Genomic DNA, 22,848 nt, shown 5'->3' on the forward strand with positions numbered 1-22,848 from the left:
AGCAACGCAAACGTTTGAACTTGATAAACGTTAGAAACTTGACCCCCAGATGCACTTAATGGATTTCACAGTTATTTTGGCTATCTGAAAATCAATATTACAATAATCACAATATGAATAACACTTTAAACACTTAAAAATTTTGCAAGATAGTAAATATGTTACTTCTGCATTGACTTTAAAATAAAAAAACGAGCATTGGTATATCAACAAGCCTAAACAGTCAAACAGAGGAGCAAACAAAGAGAAACTCCAAGTAAATAAAGGGCGTGAAACACACAGATTAGCCCACGCACAATAACCGGCTTGAAATCTACCCGCGACCCAAATGTTGCTTGACTCAGCATACATGCTAAAACCCACACCCAGAACATACATTAAAGTTACTTAACAAATATATGTCAAATAGCACCCTGGCCTCTAACCACGACAGAGGAAATCTGGGTAGACAATTGAGCCCGTTTGACCTGCAAAATAAATTCCAACATGCACATACGACTTTTGACCCTAACTGAGGAATCCAAAGAAAATAACTAAACTAATTTGACCTTCAATTACTTAAAGTTAACAGACAGTGAAAAATATTAAAGATACCTAATCTTAAAAAATACAAGTACATGCACCAATAGCGCAGATAAAAGCAAATCTTTCTAGAACAGATACTCGCAACACAAAAATAGGTAAAATGTAAGCCCTTTTACAATTGAATCACTGTTTAATTTGGGCACGATTTTATTATCAGGATGCTGATCCACGTGTAGGGCATTGGCTACATTAAGGGCCAGAAGTATAAGCCAGACACCTAACGCTGACAACACGAAAGTCAATACAAAAGCACAGGGGTTTTCAGGAACCATGACAGACACTTTGCTGCACAAAAGACATGTTTTACATTTATTTCTGTGTGGGACCTGGGAGAATCAAGGGCGGTACATGTACCCATGTCCAGCAACCAAGGCAGCAAGAAACATGCTTAGTCGAACTCCAAAGCGCGACCCAGTACCGCAAAGGCAGAGGGAAGCATCGACTCTCCAGTAGGCATGGACACCCTCCCCAAAGAAACATATGCCATCCATGTGCTTAAATCCTGTCTGAAGCTGCCACCTACCGAGGCGCCAGTGAACCCCTAGCTAGATAATGAAACCCAAAGAAGTTTCGTGAGTGAAAGAATCTATATATGTTCGTGCACATGGCTCAAAAATTTTGCGGCTGCGCTTGATTTATTCAAGTTACTGAACTAATACTAACATATTCGAGACAACTAAAGTACTCTTGACTCTGGTAATGAACGTATCCACACAAAAAGACTTGACTGCGAAATTTAAAGTGAATGTGTATGATGTCAGGGTACGAGATTTCCCAGATGTTTTGTAGCCAAAGTCTGGAAATAAATAATTTCCTTCAGTGAAAGTGAAATCTCGTACTAATTTTGAGTATAAATGAACAAGCTTTATTAGTAGAATTATGTGCATTTTGGCTGCCCAGGATACTCGTTCAGAATAAAATTTTTTAATTATTATATAAGAATATTTATTAGGGGACAAGTTCAGTTTTGTGTACTTTAATATTTGCGCGAGATAACCCGCCTCGGCTCCGTGCCGTTCCAAGGCATTTGAAGACGAACTTGGAGCCTTGACGGGCAAAGTAGTCACGGGCTGCAAAGAGTCTTCTGCTCGGGCCACGCTGTCAAGCAATACCAGTCACCAGAAGTTTACATCAATAATGTATGTATGTATGTATTGAAAAAACGCTTATTATTCGTTACTCAGAAGGTCTCCAGTAACAACTTACCATCTAACACGTCCTTCAATTATAGGCAAAATAAATACCTTAAAAGATCGGAGCTACCAAGTCCTGGTTTTTAGTAAAAATTGATTTATTCTACAGATAAAAAGAATATTCAACAAGTCAGGGAGTTCACAGACTACTCTGAGTTGAAGATCAAAACAAGGTAATTTAAAATATAAACGAATCCCAGCTATGACTTCAAACTTCTTTCTTTCTTTCTTTCACTGGTGTGATGTCCCGCGCTGACCCAGGGTCCGCATTGTTAGGAACGGATTTGGCAAGGTTAGTGGAAAGGGGTGGCCGGATGCCCTTCCTGCCACCACCCTGTACCCCCCGGGACGGAATTAGTGTACCCCTGCTGTCTGCATCTAGTGTAAGTCATGGAAAAGTGCGAATGTGTTCAGATGTCTGCTAGTCATATAACTGAGGCGAAACGAGGGAACCAGTCCGGTATTCACCTAGCAGGATGTGGAAAACCGCCTAAAAACCACATCCAGACTGGCCCGCACACCGGCCCTCGGCCCTCGTCGTTAATCCGCCGGGCGGAGTCAATCCGGGGCTGGCGCGCCTACCCAGGTCCAGGAAGCACCGCGTTAGTGCGCTCGGCTACACTGGCGGGTTGGCTATGTCTTCGAACTTCAAGGAACAATTATTGGTGTTTACAAAATAAATTCAAAATGATAGTGCAGCTTGACTCTGGAATTATTCTAATTTCTAATATTTCTCTCGCTAATGGTACACTGTTCTAGTGACAATTTTACCTTGTTGGGGTACAAGGTCGTTGCTGGAAGAAATACGTCTTATGGTAGTATGTGTATGAGGATTCGACGTTACATTCCGGTAGGATAAAAGTGAAGAAGCGGCAAAAATAAGTAAAATGTTCTTTTGAAATTGGGAGCACAACAATTAAATTACAATGAAAGTTGGGAGGTTCCTCCTGTTTTGGAAAGAATTTTACTGTCTAAATTTAAACTTTTACTTCAACTCGGCAGATATCCGAAGTAATTCGCCGCCTCAAGCAGTGCTGCAGAGCACAATGGCAGCGAGTAGGAAGTTGCTTCCCACGAAGGTAGTGGTGACAAGAGCACTCCATATAGCGCGGTAGTGAATCGTGGTAGCGAGGAGAAGTACGCGAGCCTTGAAAGCGAATCTTTTCGGCAGTCAATACCCAGAGCAACCACAAGTACTCTGGCACGAAACTCAGATTTTTCTTGATTAAATACTACATAGTGTCCACTGCTTTGCTAGTGTCGCCTGCATGGCTTGCAGAGATTTTTTTGTTTTTATTTAATCGGATTTTTATGTTGTTCTCAAACGGCAACACCTTCTAAGCTTTTCACGCTAATTAAGGCCACAGAAACATGGTCTTTCCCGAATGTACTTCTGACCAAAAAGCGATTTTGTTAGCTTGAGTCCAAATTTTTTAACTAAAAGTGTCATTTGCGTTCTTGTGGAGATATTCCCATGGTAACTTTCATCCCTTAACCCTTTCGGGACGGAGCGCGTTTCCGCAAAGCGCATCAATTCGGCGTCGCTGTGCAGGTTCTGTATCCCTTAGTTTCTTTCATGAAGCTTAAAACAAGCTCTTTACTGGCATACTATTTTCATTATTCCATGTTGCGAACTTTTTGACTTGGCGGTAGTATTAAAATAGAAGAAAATGAAAAATTTGATTTTTTGTTACTTTTTTTTAATTGAGAGGTGAGGCATTGAATTAGACATTAAAATTAGTTGTTTTAGCTTTAAAACGACATATAAAATACAATTTTATCTCTTATCGGACGTCCGTGGGAATTTATTTTAATAAACTACAAAATTTCATAAAATATGCTTAAAACAAACTTTATAACATTGGCATATCGATTTTTCGATAGGCAACCATATTTTACAAGTCATCTCGGTACTTTGCTACTTTGTGATACCTGTTGATGCACTCAGGCACATGAAGAGAAGGGTTGGACGGACAAGTTTCGCAAAAAGGGGGAAACCGTTTCCGCCCTCCTGGCTAGGGGTGATCACTGCAAACGACACAGTCACCCTGTTTGCCGGTGTCTATTCTTGTGATAGCATGGTACAGGCCGTCCATCCCGTGTAGGTCACCATGCTCAGAGCATGGCTCCTTCCTCGATGGGTTGGTTGAGCCCTGACGTCGCCCACAAGCTCCTTGACGAGACTCTTCTGAAACTGCAAATGACTCTTTCGTGTCTCTCCTCTTTTCTTTGCTATGATGACATATAGCAAGAAAGCTTTGATGATCCCCACCTGAAATTGCCAGAATAATTACCCTTTTGTCAGGATGCACCCCGTCCCGTGTCGATACTCCAAGCCAGTCCCTAGATACAGCGCTGGGTGTGTGATGCGACACTCGGGCCACGTATATGAGCCTCGCGTCCCATATAGACTGCCGCGTCGGTCCACGTATATGGGCCTCGCGTCCCAAAACGGTTAACAAATATTTCTTTATATCTAGCCGAGAAGTAAAATACCAATTTTTATAAATTTTACTTTAAAATTTCTGTAATGTTACGAAATATTTTCTTAAAAAATGTTATCCCCTATTGGACTTCCTTAGGGGTCGAATTCCCAGAAACGCTGAACACCTACTTTTTATTTATAACGGAGAGGTCAAACACCAATTGTCATAGATGTAGCTCTTAAAATCCTTTAGTAGCTCCTGAGTAACAATTTACTTTCAAAAAGAACTTTCAGCCACTATTTTACCCCCTTAGTGGTTGAATTCCAAAAATGCTGAAACGCCTTTTTTTATTTACTGACTTAGAAACCAATATTAGTTTTCATAGTTCTAGCTTCATAATTCGCTTACTAGCGACATTCATCCAAAAACCCTTTCATCCCCTATTTCACCTTCTTAGGAATGGAATTTCGGACAATCCCTTCTTAAATGTTGCCTACAGTATAAGATCCACACCCTTTCCAAATTCAAGTTTCTGTCCTTAGCGGTTTGGGCTGGGCCATGGCCAGTCAGTGAATCAGTCTTTCCCTATTTCAGCACTTAGGGGTTGAATTTCTAAAAACAGTGAAACATGTATTTCGTCATCTCTAACTGAGAAGCCAAATACCAATTTTCAGAGATTTAGCTTTAAAAATTCTTTCAAAATGAAATATTTTCATAAATCATTTCACTCCGTGTTTCACCCCCTTAGGAGCTGAATTTCCAAAAACAGTGACATTTGTACGTTTCATTTCTAATAGAAAAGCCAAATGCAAATTTTCATGCATTTAGCTTCAAAACTGCTTGCACAATGAAATATTTCCATAAATACTTTCGTTCCCTATTTCACTCCCCTTGGTGTTGAATTTCCAAAAACAGTGAAATATGTATTTTTTTATTTCTAACTGAAAAGCCAGATTTAAATGTTCATAGATTTAGCTTAAAAAACCTTTGATAATAAAATATTTAATAAAAACCTCATCCATTATTTCACTCCCTAAGGGGTTAATTTCCAAAAACATTGAAACATGTATTTTTTTTTATTTGTCAAATACCATGTAAGAGGTACGCGCTGCCTGTGATATGCAAGGTATAAGAGAATCGCTGACCAGAGAGCAGTGTTGACTGAGTAGGAACTGTGTAGCTGTAGCAGTAAGTTGTTGCTAGTCGCTAGTCTGAGGTAGTCTGCGCTTGTCTGCAGTCTGCTCTGGTCGGGAATCTGGAGGCGGAGTATTATTGTAGAAGGTAAAGAAGCAATGTCGCGCATATCTAGTAATGTATGTGAATTCCCATGTAAATCTGTTAAAAAAAATGCCCTAATAATATTCTTTGTGATATAAAGAATTAAAAAAAAATTACTTTATATTACAAAAATTATTATTAGGGCATTTTTAAAACATTTGGATGACAGTTCACATACATTACTAGATATGCGCGACGCTGCTTCTTTACCTTCTACAATAATACTCTGCCTCCAGATTCCCGACCAGAGCAGACTGCAGACAAGCGCAGACTACCTCAGACTAGCGACTAGCAACAACTTACTGCTACAGCTACACAGTTCCTACTCAGTCAACACTGCTCTCTGGTCAGCGATTCTCGTATACCTTGCATATCGCAGGCAGCGCATACCTCTTACAACCACTGTTTATAGATGTAGCTTTAAAGATACAGTATCAGTCCTTTAATAATAATATAATTTAAAAAAAAAAGTCTTTCACCCACTACTTCACCCCCACAGCGTTAAATTTCCAAACATGTTTAAACCTATATTTCTTTATTTCTGACTGAGAAAAAAATAGAAATTTTCGTAAGTCTACCTTCAAAACTGCCTTAATGGAAACATTTTTCAAAAAAACCCTTCATCTCCTATTTCACCCCCTTATGGTTGGAATTTCAAAAAATCCCTACTTAAACGACGCCCGCAATTCAAAATCCACATCTTCTCCAAATTTCAGGTTTCTGTCCTTAGCGGGTTGGGCTGAGCGATGATGAGTGAGTGAGTCAGTCAGGACATTGCCTTTTATGTATAGGGATTATTATTTAATATTTTTGACATAGCAAATACTAGGAAGTCTAAATGATTAATGGAAAATCTCATATAAAGATGTGAAACAAATACTAACAAAGAGATAGAGGGGCTGGCCAGTACTTACCTCAGCTCAGTACAGCCGATAGATACACATAAAACAGAACTGAAATTTTAAGTTCCTAGCTTTCGGAACAAATGTTCCTTCATCGGGGAGGAGAGAGGGGAAAGAAAGGGAAGAAGGGAAAGGAGATTCAGTTACTCACAACCCAGGTTATGAAGCAACAGGGAAAGGAAAATAGGGAGGGTAGCAAGGATGGAGGCATGGTTGTCAGAGGGAAGCCAAAGATATTCTACTGTAAGTACTGTGCCAGCTTCAAACCAAAGAGGATGCATACAGAAGTAAAGAGATATATAGTATAAAGATAAACACAACTATGTAGGATGAAAAGATGCGTGAATAGCTAAAGAGGAAAGGGAAAGAGGAGAAGACTGAAGAGTGAATGGGAGTGAGATTGTTTAACGTAGGTTCAGTCCAGGGGGATGGCGGGATGAAAGGATGTGTTGGAGTTTTCAGTTCTGTTCTGTTCTGTTTTATGTGTATCTATCGGCTGAGCTGAGGTAAGTACTGGCCAGCCCCTCTATCTCTTTGTTAGTATTTGTTTCACATCTTTATATGAGATTTTCCATTAATCATTTAGATCACCTACATGGTCCACATCCTTCATTGTTTTGTCCCTTTGTTAGCTATCACTTACGTCTGTCATCTTAACACTTTCTCTTCTTCAGTGTTTTATATATACATAAATAAATATTTTCGTCACTAACTGTGCTAGTTTCATCTTCCTCCTATTATCTTGTTCCGTTTATAGTCCTCTTCTCTTTTTTATTTATTGATTTATTTATTTATTCAATATTCCATAGTTTTAACGTTCGTTATTCGCTGTTTCCCAGCCAACAATCACTGTCAACAATCTCTTCCACACCTACCAGTATCATCCATTTCCGTCGATTTCTTGTTGCTGGCGATATTTTTGTGCCATTGGCTATCTTTCTCTGCCACAAGAAAATTTTTTTGGGACATTTCTGCGCCACCCGCGATCTTTTTTGCGGCACGCGCGATCTTTTTTGCGGCACCCGCGATCGCTTTTGCGGCACGCGCGATCTTTTTTCGCCATTCGTTATCTCTGTTTTTGATCAATGTGTTTTCTTTTCCCCTGATCTGGACATACTTGCTTGGTCTGGTCAACTTTTTCCGTATTTTTCTTATTTAGTGGTCTTCCTTTGGTATTGAACATTACCAACACAATTTCTTTCCTTCTCGTCCTTCCCTCCGTGTTTTATTCCTTCTTATGAATACTATTTCAACTTTAGTTATTTAATTTCCCTACCCACTATGTACCCTAATCCTACCACATTATTTACATTCATTCCGGAAACATGCGTTCACCGTAGCCAAACTGCAAGCCCACATACTTTTCCTCCGGTCCTGCTTAACCTTTGGAATTACCCCTAAAGGGCTTACCTTAAAAGTTCCCATCTCCGGGTGCAATTCCTCCTTCCACCAGTCTCTCCTGGACTTCCAGAACCTTCAATCCTTAGCCCTTACCCAACTTGTCCTGAATCTCTACACTACTTCATGTAACCACCACACCCAACAGCTCCTATCTCTCTTCAAAGTCCTCCACCTCTCAAACCCTTGCTTGGAGAACACACTCAGGAACATCATCCTAGAAGCCAGCTGCAAACTTGAGTTCCATGCCACACACCACCTGAAAAAACTATCCACAGTGCTAGTGCAACACCTAAGAAGTGGGGTCCCTCTCCCTATCCCTCACAAACACCAACCACAACAGAACCTTCAACAAACCCCCCTCATAGCCAACAAACCTAGCCTAGCCACCCTACTCAATCTCCCCATCCCAGCACATACCCCACACAGACCAAATCTCAACTATAACCACAGTCAAATACCACATATCACCAGTCCCAATTCAGTCCTAAACCTCTCATCCAGATCCCTCTCTCCTCCAGAGACATCTGTTCTATCAAAAGGCTTAACCTTTAGCCCCACACCTAAATTCAACCACACTGCCCTGGTTAAAGATCTCCTCTCATTCACCCGGAACCTCAACTGGAAATATCACTTCACTACCCAAACACAGCCCCCAAATACTAGACCCAGTGTTGAACCCAGTCTAGAACAGTTCCGACTGCCTTCTCAAAGGGATCCTCCTCCCCTCCCCCAAAACCATCGCTTGCAGACATTTCAGGAATTCCTCACATCCAGTGTTGCCTCCCAGTCCTTCTTGAAGAACATACCGACAACCCCCAACATCACCCCAGCTGAATCCCGTGCCATTAAGGAGCTGAAAATAGACCGCTCTATTGTCATCCTCCCGGCGGATAAAGGCTCCACAACTGTCGTACTACTTGACCGTGTGGAGTATGTGGCAGAAGGACTGCGTCAACTCTCTGACACCTCAACCTACAAAGCTGTTACCCAGGATCCCATTCCCTCCGTCCAGACTGAGCTGCAAAAAATCCTAAAAATCCAAGGTCCCTCACAAGGCCTCACAACGGCTTCCATAGACTTACTCACTCCACCTGAGCCACGTACTCCTACCTTCTACCTATTACCCAAAATCCACAAAGAGAACCCTCCTGGCCGTCCCATTGTAGCAGGCTTCAAAGCCCCAACCGAACGTATCTCAGCTCTGGTAGACCAGCACCTACAACCTATCACCCGCAGACTCCCATCCTACATCAAAGACACAAACCACTTCCTAGAACGCCTCAAATCCATTCCCACTCCTCTCCCACCTGAAACCTTTCTTGTCACCATAGATGCTACATCCCTTTACACAAACATCCCACATACCCATGGTCCCTCTGCCCTTGAGCACTACCTCTCCCAACGCCCACCCAAAGATCTTCCAAAAACATCGTTCCTTATCACACTTACCAACTTCAACCTCACCCATAATTACTTCACTTTTGAGGGCCGGACCTACAAACAAATCAGGGGAACGGCCATGGGAACCAGGATGGCTCCGTCCTATGCCAACCTCTTCATGGGCCGCATGGAGGAGGCTTTCCTGAAGACCCAACAGCTGCTTCCCCTGGCCTGGTATAGGTTTATAGATGACATCTTTGTGGTCTGGACTCATGGTGAAGAAACACTCCTTAATTTCCTCCATAACCTCAACTCCTTTTCGAATCTGAATTTCACCTGGTCCTTCTCCAAAACCCAAGCCACCTTCCTGGATGTTGACCTTCATCTTGTTGAAGCTCACATCCACACCTCTGTCCATATCAAACCCACAAACAAACAACAGTACCTTCACTTTGATAGCTGCCATCCTTTCCACATCAAACGCTCCCTTCCCTACAGCCTAGGTATTCGTGGCAAACGTATCTGCTCCAGTGACGAATCCCTCAACAATTACACCAATAACCTGACCAGTGCTTTCCTCTCCCGCAACTATCCTGCAGACCTTGTCCACAAACAGATTTCCCGAGCAATACATTCCTCCCCGTCCAACAACAACGTTCCTACCCCCAGACCACACAGAAGCATCCCCCTTGTCACCCAATATTATCCTGGCCTCGAAAACATCAACAAATTACTCCGCCAGGGATATGACTTTCTCAAGTCAACCCCTGAAATGAGATCATCCCTTGACAAAATTCTCCCCACACCACCCAGAGTTGCCTTTCGTCGCCCCCCTAACCTCCGTAACATCCTTGTTAAACCCTACAATATTCCCAGACTACCTTCTCTACCCAGCGGTTCCTACCCATGTAACCGACCCCGCTGCAAAACCTGCCCCATGCATCCCCCCACAAACACCTACTCCAGCCCCGCTACTGGCAAAACATACACAATTCAACGCAGGGCTACGTGTGAAACTACACATGTCATTTATCAACTGACATGCCTGCACTGCACAGCCTTTTACATCGGCATGACAACAACTAAACTGGCTGAGCGCATGAACGGACACAGACGAACTGTCCGCCTAGGAGATGCCCAATACCCAGTAGCGGAGCATGCCCTCCAGCATAATTCTAGGGACCTAGGAACCTGCTACACCGTATGTGCCATTTGGCTTCTCCCACCCAACACCAGTCCCTCTGAACTGCGGAGATGGGAACTTGCACTCCAACACATCCTTTCATCCCGCCATCCCCCTGGACTGAACCTACGTTAAACAATCTCACTCCCATTCACTCTTCAGTCTTCTCCTCTTTCCCTTTCCTCTTTAGCTATTCACGCATCTTTTCATCCTACATAGTTGTGTTTATCTTTATACTATATATCCCTTTACTTCTGTATGCATCCTCTTTGGTTTGAAGCTGGCACAGTACTTACAGTAGAATATCTTTGGCTTCCCTCTGACAACCATGCCTCCATCCTTGCTACCCTCCCTATTTTCCTTTCCCTGTTGCTTCATAACCTGGGTTGTGAGTAACTGAATCTCCTTTCCCTTCTTCCCTTTCTTTCCCCTCTCTCCTCCCCGATGAAGGAACATTTGTTCCGAAAGCTAGGAACTTAAAATTTCAGTTCTGTTTTATGTGTATCTATCGGCTGTACTGAGCTGAGGTAAGTACTGGCCAGCCCCTCTATCTCTTTGTTAGTATTTGTTTCAAATACTAGGAAGAGCGTATAGGTCATCAGGGCTTTAATGCCATAACGTCAGTATGCAGTTACCAGTTGATTCAGTAGACAAGTGAATTGTTAACTTAACGAAGATGTACAAAGAGCTATGAAGTGTTACCATGTAAGCAAGAAACTTCAGCTGCACACCAATCTCGCCAGTCGGCGATAGGGTGTACTCAGAGCCTGTTCTTGTGTGATAGTCGGTCACACCGTCCTCTTGAATTTTACGAGTATTAATTTTTTGAGAGGACTCGCTTGAAAATATTAAATTGTTACTTTTTGGTGATATTTGTTAATACAACTACCGTAATGGCATCCAGGACTTATTTCAAGTATATTATCTATCTGCTCGTCCACTTATAATCACAGGCAGCCTGCTTGCGTCTTCTGAAGAATCCAGCACCTTACAAGAGCTACTTCGAGGCCCTACATCTAAGAGAGGTTAACAGAAAACGACTTGGAGAAAATCCTATGCACTGATCCATTAAGATAATGCATGAAAGGATTAGCGAAATTAGCGTAGTCTCGGTTGGGAAGGCATTTCCAATTATACTGTACGTGACCTGTACGCTTTCTATGGAATTGCGACTAAACTGAGAAACTTCTATATCGGTTTAGTATAGTGAGGAAGTTTTGGAAGCTCACATGCTTATGTGGCAATTTAGAATATTAAAAACACAGATATTGTGCATATTCCTCATTGATCACTTAAATAGTGTTCGTACATTTCTTCATAAAGTTTTCAGCTTGTCCTGTAAAAACTTAGTGTCTCAGGTGAAGTTCATTCAGCAACATGTACAAGTAGTTTTTTACATGTACGATTTTTTCTTCCATGTAATATGGGAAGATAATGTCTTATAATATTTTATTTTCCTGATTTAAGCAAATTTATATATATATTTTAAATGTTTCCTGACTACCAAATGAACGTCATACCAGTCATTAAAACTACCCGTCACAGTTGCTCTTCTAGACTCCTTTGACATAGCAAGGATAAACACTTACTTGGCCCAGATCAACGAAGATAAGCGCTGTCGGGCTGGGCTAGCACTTGGATGGGTGACCATCTGGTCTGCCGAGCGCTGTTGGCCAGCGGGGTGCACTCAGCTCTTGTGAGGCAAACCGAGGACCCACTTCATTGAGAAGTAGCGGCTCCAGTGCTGTAAACTGAATACGGCAGGGAGAGCGGTGTGCTGACCACATGACTCTCCATGTCCGCATCAAGTGACGCCGTACCATTGGACCTTCCAAGACCTGTTCGAACGGAGTATGGTTTTTAGTTTTTGGCCTAATAAATTGATGACATCTCTAACTTAGTGATCCCTCGCAATAAGAAAATTGTTAACCTCAAAAAATTCCTATGCTGCAACGTGTCAAAATCCAGACTATGGAAGCGAATATTGTCTCTATTCGAACCAGGTCATTCCAAGTTGTTTCTATTAGTCATATGGTTCAAATGGCTCTGTGCACTATGGGTCTTAACATCTGAGATCATCAGTCCTTAGAACTTAGAACTACTTAAACCTAACTAACCTAAGGACATCACACACATCCATGCCCGAGGCAGGATTCGAACCTGCGACCATAGCGGTCGCGCGGTTCCAGACTGAAGCGCCTAGAACCGCTCGTCCACACGGCCGGCTCTGTTAATCAGCATCACTGTGTCAATGTGATATTCAGGAGGTTACCCATACTTTTCTAGCCACTGGTTGGCTGAATAAGCGTTTCCACCTCAGTTACAATTTACAGGAATAGCAAGAATACGAAAATCACGTCAACATTAAGAACACACACATCTCAAGTACAGTTAGTGTTGAGGCTCAGTGGACAAAGTTCAGAACCATCGTACAATAAGCGTTAGATGAGTATGTGCCAAGCAAGATCGTAAGAGATGGAAAAGAGCCACTGTGGTACAGCAACCGAGTTAGAAAACTGCTGCGGAAGCAAAGGGAACTTCACAGCAAACATAAACATAGCCAAAGCCTTGCAGACAAAAAAAAAAATTACGCGAAACGAAATGTAGTGTGAGGAGGGCTATGCGAGAGGCGTTCAATAAATTCGAAAGTAAAGTTCTATGTACTGACTTGGCAGAAAATCCTAAGAAATTTTGGTCTTATGTCAAAGTGGTAGGTGGATCAAAATAAAATGTCCAGACACTCTGTGACCAAAATGGTACTGAAACAGAGGATGACAGACTAAAGGCCGAAATACTAAATGTCTTTTTCCAAACCTGTTTCACAGAGGAAGACTGCACTGTAGTTCCTTCTCTAGATTGTTGCACAGATGACAAAATGGTAGATATCGAAATAGATGACAGAGGGGTAGAGAAACAATTAAAATCGCTCAAAAGAGGAAAGGCTGCTGGACCTGATGGGATACCAGTTCGATTTTACACAGAGTACGCGAAGGAACTTGCCCCCCTTCTTGCAGCAGTGTACCGTAGGTCTCTAGAAGAGCGTAGCGTTCCAAAGAATTGGAAAAGGGCACAGGTCATCCCCGTTTTCAAGAAGGGACATCGAACAGATGTGCAGAACTATAGACCTATATCTCTAACGTCGATCAGTTGTAGAATTTTGGAACACGTATTATGTTCGAGTAGGCCTATAATGACTTTTCTGGAGACCAGAAATCTACTCTGTAGGAATCAGCATGGATTTCGAAAAAGACGATCGTTTGAAACCCAGCTCGCGCTATTCGTCCACGAGACTCAGAGGGCCATAGACACGGGTTCCCACATAGATACCGTGTTTTCTTGACTTACGCAAGGCATTTGAAACAGTTCCCCACAGTCGTTTAATGAACAAAGTAAGAGCATATGGACTATCAGACCAATTGTGTGATTGTATTGAAGAGTTCCTAGATAACAGAACGCAGCATGTCATTCTCAATGGAGAGAAGTCTTCCGAAGTAAGAGTGATTTCAGGTGTGCGGCAGGGGAGTGTTGTAGGACCGTTGCTTTCACAGTATACATAAATGACCTTGTGGATGACATTGGAAGTTCACTGAGGCTTTTTGCGAATGATGCTGTGGTATATCGAGAAGTTGTAACAATGGAAAATTGTACTGAAATGCAGGAGGATCTGCAGCGAATTGACGCATGGTGCAGGGAATGGCAATTGAATCTCAATGTAGACAAGTGTAATGTGCTGCGAATACATAGAAAGAAAGATCCCTTATCATTTAGCTACAATATAGCAGGTCAGCAACTGGAAGCAGTCAATTCCATAAATTATCTGGGAGTACACATTAGGAGTGATTTAAAATGGAATGATCATATAAAGTTGATCATCGGTAAAGCAGATGCCAGACTGAGATTCATTGGAAGAATCCTAAGGAAATGCAATCCGAAAACAAAGGAAGTAGGTTACAGTACGCTTGTTCGCCCACTGCTTGAATACTGCTCACCAGTGTGGGATCCGTACCAGAGTTGATCAAAGAGATAGAGAAGATCCAACGGAGAGCAGCACGCTTCGTTACAGGATCATTTAATAATCGCGAAAGCGTTATGGAGATGATAGATAAACTCCAGTGGAAGACTCTGCAGGAGAGACGCTCAGTAGCTCGGTACGGGCTTTTGTTGAAGTTTCGAGAACATACCTTCACTGAGGAGTCAAGCAGTATATTGCTCCCTCCTACGTATATCTCGCGAAGAGACCACAAGGATAAAATCAGAGAGATTAGAGCCCACACAGATTCATATCGACAATCCTTCTTTCCATGAACAATACGAGACTGGAATAGAAGGGAGAACCGATAGAGGTACTCAAGGTACCCTCTGCCACACACCGTCAGGTGGCTTGCGGAGTATGGATGTAGATGTAGATGTACCTGTCGACTTAGTTCAACCGCCCCCCCCCCTCCCCTCTTCCTGTCACTGACTACACAAACCCTTTCCTGAAACTAACATTTTCCTGTCCCACGAATCCCCTGACATGCTGTAATAGTAGGCAGGATCCAGGGAGTATGTCCCAGGCTTGCGCTCCTGAATTTCTCAAAAATGGTGTCTGCGAGAAGGTGCACATCAGTCTTCCTGCATAACCTTAACATATTCTCCTAAATCACAGATATTGAACTCCTGCCAGACATTCGCCGTGTTCTCATACTCAGCTTGCATTATGCCAGTGCGTGTCAGTTTACTGGAGAATGTGGTTATGTCAGGCAATGTGATTTTATGGGGTCTCCCCATCAAACCCGGGTATTCATGTGGAAAGAGCCTCTTCTTCATCCTGAGCTGAAACTCAAGGTATGCGGCTCTGGTGACACACATGTCCTCCTGATGCATTCCCTCAGCAAGCTTCTGAAGAGATGTGTGCATGAAACATAGTGAAGCCAGGAAGCGGAACAGTATTTTTAGTGTGATTCGCTAGGAAAAAGAAATGTGCTTTTCAGTGGTATCAGGAATGACACTGACCTTATCATATTTCAAGCCAAAATCACCCACATTCTTGAAAGGAAAGTAGGCACAATACCCTTTCAAATCGTCAAAGAAGGCATGTGCCCCCTGTGGCTGTTGGTACTTCAAGCAGCAAGCGTTGTGAGCTGCGCCACACAACTTCCCCATCAGATGAAAATAGTCTTTATGTGGGGTTCCCGCTTTTCTATCGAACAGGAGGCCACAGATTTGATCAAAATGCACCATTCTCTTCCCGGATGGTCATGGGGGTGTTGTTGTGACAAATCCGATCAACTTCCCAAATATGTTTTTCGAGCTCAGAGAGCGACCATCTCGTAGGGTTATACCAAACATATGATTCGAATTTGTGGCGACTGGAGTCACATGGGCGTAGAAGTTGATGCGCTGCCACATAAAGTGCATGTTGTCTATGAAAGGGAGGCATTGGGGGTAGTCTCCACAACGCGTCACAGGAGCTAGGAGGTACTCGAAGTTGGCATATACAAGGAAGGGATATCGCTCCTGGTGGTGGGAATTCTTAAACTTAAATAACTTTTTTTGCTTGGGTGGAAAATAGGTGGGACATTCTTTTGATCCACAAGTAATTTTGCTTCTCAACCTTGGAGGATAGCAAACAGATCTACCTGTTTTGGGTGGTGACTCGCTAATTTTGAAAAGCGGAGATGTCCATCTACTTTATGCATAACTTCTTTGATCCGCACAATGTGCTCAAGGTTATCTTCTTCTGGTTTGCTAAAATCATCATCCAGTGTGTATACAGGAACTAAATAATCAGGGTTCTGCCTCTCGAATTTTGGTAGGTCTTAGAGTTTTATGGGGAACAAGAAGCTTTGGAAATTGTAATGCCCATGGACATCAGATGTTTCGTATTTACTTGTACACTGGCCATGTTTTGGGTAATTCTATCCCTAGCCAGAAGTGGTGATGCAGTGGAATATAAATCCTTCTCATAGAGATTCCAGACATTAGTACGTGACTGTCTAGCGGCAATATCTTTTGGCAGAGAGATGAAACTGGACACTCATTAAGTGGATCATAGACATGTGAGTACACATCAAGATGGAATAAAAGGCTGAGGGCCTTAACCAACCCACTTTCCTGCATGTCGGAAAATGGCCGAATATGACACTTTTGACAGAAGTTCCATACCACTCCATGATTGAATCGCCCTGCGATGTCACATCAGGTGTCCCTCAACTTTTGACAATGCTCTCCTCCTTGCCAGGGTCACTGCCTTATTTTGGGGGGTGGGGGTGGGGAAGGGGGACGTGAGATCACAATATAAATCCTTGTGCTACCCTTAATACTGCGAGTTGGTGACGATTCTGGGGAGCACCCTCCCCAAAACTCCATGATGTATCGAGGAAAGTGACAGGATCTTGGCAGCTCACATTCATGGTGTCAGTAAGGGCTGGTGAAATCCTGTCTCCAAAAGTATCAGCAACCACAGTAACAGCAGACAGGGGTATTGCTGCTGTTAGGCCCAGAGTGATGTTGAAGCGATGGCATATGGCGACAATTGTGAGGCAATCCAGTGTGCAGCTGCGTCAGTAAACGAGATGGTGTCGTCAGCCCATACCACAGAAATGACGACAGACCAGACTGTGATGATGTTTGCAGGTGCAGGAAATACATCGTTGATGAACGGGTGACGAACGTATCATAATCTTGTCAGATTGCAGAGTGGTTGTTGCAGGCATAGCTCTGAGCCTGCATACGTCCACCACATCCACAACAGAAGAAGAATAAGAGTTAATAAATTATGGATAAGATGAAAGCTACGACGAGTAGACAAAATCATGGGAAAAAAATCAACCTAAATACATACCTAGAAGATCACTGGAATCAAATCGGAGCTGGCCGCTGTGGCCGAGTGGTTCTAGGCACTTCACTCCGGAACAGAACTGTTGCTACAATCGCAGGTTTGAATCCTGCCTCAGACATGGATGTGTATGATGACCTTAGGTTAGTTAGGTTTAAGTAGTTCTAAGTCTAGGGGACTGATGACCTCAGATGTTAAGTCCCGTAGTGCTTAGAGCCATTTGAACCATTTTTGAAACAATTCGGAGTCACTTATTAGCCCCCCCCCCCCCCCAATCTCCCATGAACAGAACAATCATTTCCATTATAGCATTTCATCTCAGCTGTTTCAATCGGCGCTGTTGAAGTTGCTGCCAGCAAGTTTTAAAATCATTCGAATAAAGTCTACTCACAGTAGCGTAGAAACACCATGATCATGCATTGTTAGCTGGAGACTGTTTTAACCTACACTGTATAGATTGAGACATTCGTGGTTTTGAAATACCCAGTGTCTCCACCAATGTCATATGTAAATCACAATCAAGTCCAAATCTGAAGGCAGGGTCATCAGTGAAGTTCAGCACTTAATACTGAAAGCATGTTTGTTACTGACACCATTGTAGAGCCAGAACATGACTGACCTCCTGGGTAGAGAATACAGCTACTTATACAATCTCTGAATATTCAAGAATGTCATTATTTACGCAGACATTGAATGTTCCAGAATATACTAACTTTAGGAGCAAAGGATGTGTTAAGAACATTCTAGAAATCATAAATTGTAACTAACAAATAATTTCTGTTTGCTGGATATGATACAGTGATCCACAGCACAACAACCAGTCATGTTGACCACTATGCTAAGCAGCTAGCACCACAGGTTATGGTAATATTATTTAGTTATCAGACAAAATCCTTCATCAGAAATACAGAGAACAAAACTCACACACAATCACACAAGCACAGGCATCTTCCTCACATTGTTGTTTTGCTTATCTGCCATTCAACCTTCCTCTATGTGGGGATTAGCAATCTATCCTCTCATACTGTTGTCATGAATTGTGCTTCTGTGAGTGTGTGTCAGTTTTGTTTTATAACATCTAGTAGTCTTTTTCAGTGCGCCTGTCTGTGACTCAAAACCTACACTAAGAGATGAGTTGCAACATATCCTCTTCATATCCTTGTTATTTCATCCTGGAGTTTCCATTTTTTAACAGGTAACTAACTCAGTATCTTCCAGTCCAGATATGAATACAACTATAATGTTTACAACATGGCAACAGTAAATACTTTTTGAAACAGGTGGCATGATCTAGCTTGCACAAGTTCTCTAGTCCAGCTGTCATGCTAGTAACATAAATAGTTTCATTCAGTGTCCATTACAATTAATATGTTCATTTTTTTAAGTTAGATCATTTCACTGATCCAACTCTGCAATTATGTCATGGTAGGGGCAGTATGAGTTTTTTGTATTTCAAAGAGATGAATATTTTTTGTAAAATTATTTATTTGATTTTTTTTATTTTGAACTACAGCATTCTATTTTAACATCATGCCAAAATAAATGAGGAATAATCTCGAAGATTGAAAATTGCTCCACAACATTATGATGGGAATCAAATAATTTTAGTGTTCTGGTTAAGTCTTTCCTTTGATAGCACACAGCTTTTTTACACATTCCTTGATGTAAATAGCCAAGGAAAAGTTAAGCAAATGCTTTTCAAAATAATTTACTTGAATTATTCTATTTTCAATCATTTTTGCATGTAAACATTAAATGTGCTAGACAGACCTCTCTTCGATTTTGGGGCTCATCAATTGCTGCTTGGAACTGTGGGTTTGTATTTGCGTTATTTTACTGTCAGGAAGATGGATGCAAAGTATGGGCAAAAAGGCATGCTGTTGCACTGATATCATTTGAAACTGGCATGTGAAAAGGCTCTTGCCTCCAAGAAGGCTTTTATTGCTGAAATCATTCATTTATTTTGCAATGTTCTATTGCATCCTTCAGGACTTCCAGAGTGAAATCAGCAGTGTATGAGTTTGCATTGCTTCCCATATGACCAATTCTGTGTAGCTGCCTTGCAGTTTTGCCAGCTCCTCCAGGAAGATCCATTTTATAACTGTAACATAACAAAAAATGATGTAAGACTTTTATATACCTATAAATATGGATGACTGTTACTACTAAGGGAACAAAAAGAAAGGTGTACACTCACACGTGCACACACACACACACACACACACACACACACACACACACACACACCAAAGAAATGGGTACACCTGCCTAATATCGTGTAGGGACCCCCAGAGCATGCAGAAGTGCCACAACATGACATGGCATAGATTCAACTAATGTCTGAAGTAGTGCTGTAGGGAACTGACACCATGAATCCTGCAGAGCTGTCCATAAATCTGTAAGAGTATGAGAGGGTGGGAATCTCTTCTGAACAGCATGTTGCAAGGCATCCCAAATATGCTCAATAATGTGCATGTCTGGGGAGTTTGGTGGGCAGCGGAAGTGTTTAAACTCAGAAGAGTGTTCCTGGAGCCACTCTGTAGCAATTCTGGACTTGTGGGGTGTTGCATTGCCCTACTGGAATTGCCCAAGTCCTTTGGAATGCACAATGAACATGAATGGATGCAGGTGATCAGACAGGGTGCTAAAGTACAAGTCACCTGTCAGAGTCATTTCTAGACATATCAGGGGTCCTATATCACTACAACTGCACAAGTCTCTCACCATTACAGAGCCTCCACCAGCCTCAACAGTCCCCTGCTGGCATGCGGGATCCATAGATTTATGAGGTTGTCTCCATACCCGTATGCGCCCATCAGTTTGACGTAATTTGAATCGAGATTTGTCCAAACAGGCAACGTGTTTCCAGTCATCAATAGGCCAATGTTGGTGTTGACGGGCCCAGGCAAGGCATAAAGCTTTGTGTCATCAATGGCACATGAGTAGACCTTCGGCTCAGGAAGCCCTTATCGATGATTTTCCATTGAATGGTTCACATGCTGGCACTTGTTGATGGCCCATCATTGAAATCTGCAGCAATTTGCTGAAGGGTTGCACTCCTACCATTTTGAATGATTATCTTCAGTTGTCATTGGTCCTGTTCTTGCAGGATCTTTCTCCACCAGCAGCGATTTCAGAGATTTTATGTTTTATTGGATTCCTAATATTCACGGTATGCTCATGAAACGGTCACATGGGAAAATCCCAACTTCATCACTACCTCAGAGATGCTGTGTCCCATAGCCTGGGTACTGACTAAAGCATCACATTCTAACTCACTTAAATCTTGATGACCTAGCAGTAACCGATCTAACAACTGCGCCAGACACTTGTTGTCTTATATAGGTGTTGCCAACCACAGTGCCATATTCTGCCTGTTTACGTCTCTCTGTAGTTGAATATGCATGCTTACACCAGTTTCTTTTCAACTTCAGTGTGTGTCTATATAATGAAAATCCTTTAATGTGAGATAGCAGAAGAGTGTGAATACTAGGTTGATTAAGACCAAGGATCGTTCCTAAGACAGTGTTTCTTGTCCTTGTTTCAGTATTATAACAAAATTTTCTTTCATATTTGATTTAAAATGTTGAGTTATGCAGAGAACATTCCAGTCTGGAGTTGATCCTTCAAAACTGTCTGAACCCTTGATATATGATAGAGCATGTGGCTCATCTCTTCCTAGTACAGAAGGTACAACCCATTGCCAATGACTGCGGTAGTGTAAATGAGAAATTCATTGAAACAGTAATAAAGGTAAAATCTGTGGCAAAAGCCCATGACTGGACTGTTGTCCTGACTATTCACTGTAGCACTAGGAGAAGATAGGTGATGAATCCTTCAGCACAGCAGCCTATTAGCCCCAGAAATGATATTTGGTATGCAATTTTGTCATTTGATGAAATGGTTGGAGACTGTGGCTGTTATTTGAAGACAAATGTTGATGGTGTTGATGATATTCGGTCGTCATATGAACAGCAGGCTGAGTGAACCTGAGACTATTGTGTAGGGATTGGAATGAGGAGAAATGCCCACATTTACCCTGTATTCCCAGGACCTCCAGAGTCATGGTCCAGTGCACTACCAACTAGATCACGACAGCCACCATGAAAAAAAAAAAAAGGATAAATAATTTTCCACAATTTGCATTATACTAAGTTGCACTTCTTTTTCCCATCTATCACTTAGTTCACTTCCTGGCAAGGCTAGGATCTTATCCAAACTAGCTCTTAAAAAAGAAGGATGAAACAGTTATATTTATAAACATAGATAGCTGCAACAATGCAAATCAAAACTCGGTCCAAACAATAAGTTCCCCTGTATCCTAGAGCCAACAATGAAAAACAATACTTCACAACATCAAGAAGCCTTCTGGTTGTCAAGCTGCAACAAAGGTGGAATAGCTTACTCCATTGGGGCATGGCAGTATTAAGTTACCAGTAAGCTATGCAGTATTAGCCACAATATTTAAAAGTGCCTTTGTATATTATATTAACTCTGTTTAAGTTGTAGTTATGAGGAGTGTGTGCTGTAGTAAACTGCAAAATATTCTTGCTGCCTTTATCAGTAACAACAGCAACGTAGCAAATTTCAGGTATGTTGGACAAGAAACCACTTTAAATTATACCAATATAATGCAAAATGATCAAGAATATGCTATCCATGTTAAGCATGAAATGTCAATGGTACAACTACTTCTTTACTATGGAACCACACAGTTAAGAGATAACAACAAATACCAAATTGCATTAGACTAAGTTCCAAACACTACTATTGCAATCAGATATGTGACAAGATTATGATGAAGACAGTTACTAATTTCCCATCTAAAAAACTAACTGTTACATCTTTCTAATGAAAGTTAATAATTTCATGCATTTTTCTGAAAGTTATCATATAGCTGCAAATGTTTGCATCATTGGATAAACAAAAGGTATATGTGTAAATGTATTATATGTCATATGACATTGTAGCCTGGGATATCACACGAGGTGTGTTCAGCCTACTGTCAGAAAGAGTTTTCTTCCCCTGTGCACATTGGCCCCTTTCCTTGTGGATATGTGAGAGCTGCATTGTGTACATAACCATAGAGTGTATGTGAATTTAATGGATGTGTGATAGTGCAGTATTATGTTTGTGTTGTATGATGGAGATGAGAGAGGGGAGAGAGTGAAACCTGGTGCCAGCACGTAGCCTACACCTCTCGAATAGCACCAACAGGGCTGCCAAACTTAACAACCTCGTCATATCAACAGATCACATCAGACTGTCTGCCAGGCACTTGATTGTGAATTTCAGAGTAGTCAAGTGGTTGTGGACATGTTCTCACTTCATGAGACACTGCAGAGAAGTTTGGAATTTAATCCAGGATATTGGTGAAAAGATTGGTGATCAGGAACTTCATGTCACCACCTCTCCCCCTCCGACAGCAAAATACTGGCAGTGAAAACTTCATCTACCACCAGGATTCAAACGAGTTTATTTCTGAGCTGAGCACTGCAACACAGGCATTTGTTGGTGACCTATGCTGCAGAGTCTAATGAGACACCCTCCTCTAGCATTACTTTTCCTCAACAGTAATTGTCAATGCCAGTATTATTTTTAGAATTTTGGACAGGTCAATATTATCTCAGCTGCTTTTCGAAAAATTTCATATAATTTTTTTACACAACATGTTATGTTT

General features: G+C 41.9%; 1 protein-coding gene across 1 annotated transcript in view; it reads right to left on the bottom strand.

Moving 5' to 3' along the window:
* Positions 1-18,684: 18,684 nt before the first annotated feature.
* LOC126252416 (alanine--glyoxylate aminotransferase-like) overlaps positions 18,685-22,848 on the bottom strand; it is a 101,535-nt gene continuing 97,371 nt past the window's right edge. Inside the window, exon 7 of the mRNA XM_049953306.1 lies at positions 18,685-19,269. Within this exon, the coding sequence (XP_049809263.1) occupies positions 19,119-19,269 (151 nt within the window). The 3' untranslated portion in view covers positions 18,685-19,118. The remainder of the gene's footprint in view (positions 19,270-22,848) is intronic.

This window comes from Schistocerca nitens, chromosome 4, assembly GCF_023898315.1.
Source record: "Schistocerca nitens isolate TAMUIC-IGC-003100 chromosome 4, iqSchNite1.1, whole genome shotgun sequence".
Taxonomy (NCBI): domain Eukaryota; kingdom Metazoa; phylum Arthropoda; class Insecta; order Orthoptera; family Acrididae; genus Schistocerca; species Schistocerca nitens.